This window comes from Pneumocystis carinii (assembly GCF_001477545.1).
Source record: "Pneumocystis carinii B80 chromosome Unknown supercont1.42, whole genome shotgun sequence".
Lineage (NCBI taxonomy): Eukaryota > Fungi > Ascomycota > Pneumocystomycetes > Pneumocystales > Pneumocystaceae > Pneumocystis > Pneumocystis carinii.
The window spans coordinates 1-3,228 of NW_017264754.1; the positions used below are offsets into that span (position 1 = coordinate 1).

Sequence of the window (3,228 nt, forward strand, 5' to 3'; positions counted from 1 at the left end):
ATGGCACGGCCGGTTAAGAGGCAAGCATCAGGAGCAGGAGCACCAGGAGCACCAGCAGCACAAAAACAAGATGAGATTAAGGAGGAACACCTTTTGGCTTTCATTGTGAAGGACAAATATAAAGAAGAACAAAAATGCAAAGAAGAACTCGAGAAATATTGTAAAGAGTTGAAGGAAGCAGATAAAAATCTAGAGAATGTGGATGATAAAGTTAAAGGACTTTGTGATGATAAAAAACGAGACGGAAAATGCAAAACCCTGAAAGGCGAAGTTGAAAAAGAATTGAAAGCTCTTGAAGAGGGACTTGATGCATTGGTAGATATAAAAGATGAAAATTGTAAAAAATATGAAGAAAAATGTATACTTTTAGAGGAAGCAGACCCAGCTAATCTTAAGGATAACTGTATCGAGTTGAGGGAAGGATGTTACAAATTGAAGCGTGAAAAGGTGGCAGAGGAGCTTCTTTTCAGGGCGCTCGGAGGGGATGCTAAAGAAGTGAATGAATGTAAAGGAAAGATGGAAAAGGTTTGCCCAGTGTTGAGCCGAGAAAGCGACGAATTGATGTCTTTTTGCCTTGATCCAAGTGGAACGTGTGGAGATCTGAAAACAAAATTGGATACTGTTTGTGGGCCTTTAAAAGAAAAGCTTAAAGATGGCGAATTAAAGGAAAAATGTCATGAAAGACTTGAGAAATGTCATTTTTACGGAGAAGCGTGTGATGGTTCAAAGTGTGATGAGGATAAGAAGCAGTGCGAGGGAAAAGGATTCACATATAAAGCACCGGAATCTGATTCTAGTCCGGTCAAGCCGAAGCCGTCGTTGTTGAGAAGTATTGGGTTGGAAGATGTGTATAAAAACGCGGAAAAACATGGGATTATTATTGGAAAATCAGGAGTGGATCTACCAAGGAAGTCGGGTACAAAATTTCTGCAAGATCTCTTGCTAGCGTTGAGCAGAGATGGGAATGAGAAGGAACCAGATAAAAAGTGCACCGAAGCGTTAAAAAAATGTGAAACTTCTAAGTATTTGGATCATAATTTGAAAGAGTTATGCAAAGATGAAAAGAAAAACGACAAATGCAAAGAATTACTAGATGTAAATGTAAAAGAAAGATGTACAAATCTCAAATTAAAACTTTATCTCAAAGGGTTGTCTACAAAATATAATAATGAAAAATCAGATCCTTTATTCTGGAGAGAACTGCCAACATTATTTACGAAGGGAGAGTGTGCAGAACTTGAGTCGGAATGTTTCTATTTAGAAAATGCGTGTAAAGATAATGAGATTGGTGAAGCATGTCAAAATCTACGATCAGCGTGCTATAAAAAGGGACAAGACAGGATGTTGAATAAGTTCTTTCAAAAGGAATTGAGGGGAATGCTTGGTCTTGTAAGATATCGTAGCGATCCTGGTGATTGTAAAAAATATGTAGTGGGAAACTGTACAAAACTTGATAAAAAATATCTTCCACGATGTCTTTATCCTAAAGAACTATGTTATGCGCTTTCAAATGATATTTTTCTTCAATCCAAAGAGTTAAGTTTGCTTTTAGATGATCAGAGAGATTTTCCATTAGAAAAGGATTGTGTTAAATTGGGAGAGAAGTGTGATGAACTTAGTAGTGATTCATTATTGAATTTAGAAAAGTGTATAACATTGAAAAGACGCTGTGAATACTTTAAGGTTACAGAAAGATTTAGAAAAGTATTTTTAGAAAAAAAGGATGATTCGTTAATGATTCAGGAAAACTGTACAAAGGCATTGCATGAGAAATGTAATACTTTATATAAGAGGAGAAAGAATTCATTTAGTGTTTCATGTGCTTTACCAGAAGAAACATGTAGTTATATGGTATTCCATACAAGTCAAGATTGTAGATATTTAAAAGAAAACATCAAGAATGAAGGAATTGTAGGAAAAATTGGAGGAGCAAATGGAAATGAAGCAACACTCGAAGAACTCTGCACAACATGGGGCCGACATTGTCACCAACTTATGAAGAATTGTCCGGATGACTTGAAAAAAAAAGATAATGGCAATGATCATAACTGTGACAAACTCGAAGAAAAATGCAGTGAAACCTTTAAAAGGTTGAAATTAGAGGAGGAGCTGACTCACCTGTTGAAAGGCAGTTTAAGCAAAGATGATGATTGTAAAAAAAAATTAGGAGAGAGTTGTACTGACTTGCAAAAGAATGGAACATTCAAAATTCTGCTTACTAATTGTGATGATCCTACCAAGGGAAATGTTTGCAAAAAATTAGTTGGTAAAGTAAAAGAGAGATGTCTTACTTTAAAAGACGAACTGAAGAAAGCGAAAGATGAGTTGACAAAGATGAAGAATGAGTACGATGAGCTCAAAAAGGCGGCAGAAGAATCTACAAATAAAGCTAAGTTATTACTATCGAAGCCTCGAGAAACTGTAATGCCAAGTGCGCAGAATGGCAGTGCTTCAGAGCAAGTATTACAACCAGTACAACCAGAATCAGGGTCATCATCATCACCAGCAGTGCCACCACCACCACCATCAACTGGTGGAACATCAGGCACACCAGGGACACCAAGTGGAACGATGAAGTATGCAAAACTTGGACTCGTTAAAAGAGCGTATGTAGATGGAGGAGTATCAGAAGTAGAGGTCAAAGCATTTGATGCAACGACGGTAGCATTGGAGCTGTATTTGGAATTGAAAGAGGAATGCAGCGCTTTACAACTAGATTGCGGTTTTAAAGAGGATTGCGAGGAATCTAAAAAAGTTTGCGGAGAAATAGACGATTTATGTAAACTGGAACCATTAGAAATTAAGCCTCATCATACAGAGAAAATAACAGAAACGAAGACGGAAACAAAGACGGAAACAAAGACGGAAACAAAGACTGATGGCAAGGCTGATGAGAAGACCGTTGAGAAGACTGTTACGGTAACCAAATCGGAAAGTGGAGGAAAAGTAACAGAAGAGTGTACAATGATACAGACGACAGATACATGGGTGACAAGCACGTCATTGCATACGAGTACGACAACGAGTACGTCGACAGTGACGTCAACAGTGACGTTGACGTCGATGAGAAAGTGCAAACCTACCAAATGTACCACCGATTCAAACAAAGAGACACAGAAAGGAGGAGAAGAAGAAGAAGAAGTGAAACCGAATGATGGGATGAAAATAAGAGTTCCTGATATGATTAAAATAATATTGTTGGGAGTGATTGTTATGGGGATGATGTAA

The 3,228-nt window shown here is 37.6% G+C and overlaps 1 protein-coding gene across 1 annotated transcript; it reads left to right on the plus strand.

The window, feature by feature from the left end:
* On the plus strand, window positions 1-3,228 carry T552_03725 (hypothetical protein; the record flags this gene model as incomplete). Its single annotated transcript, XM_018372074.1, has 1 exon — window positions 1-3,228. One exon carries the CDS (start codon window positions 1-3, stop codon window positions 3,226-3,228), a length of 3,228 nt encoding a protein of 1,075 aa, XP_018224150.1.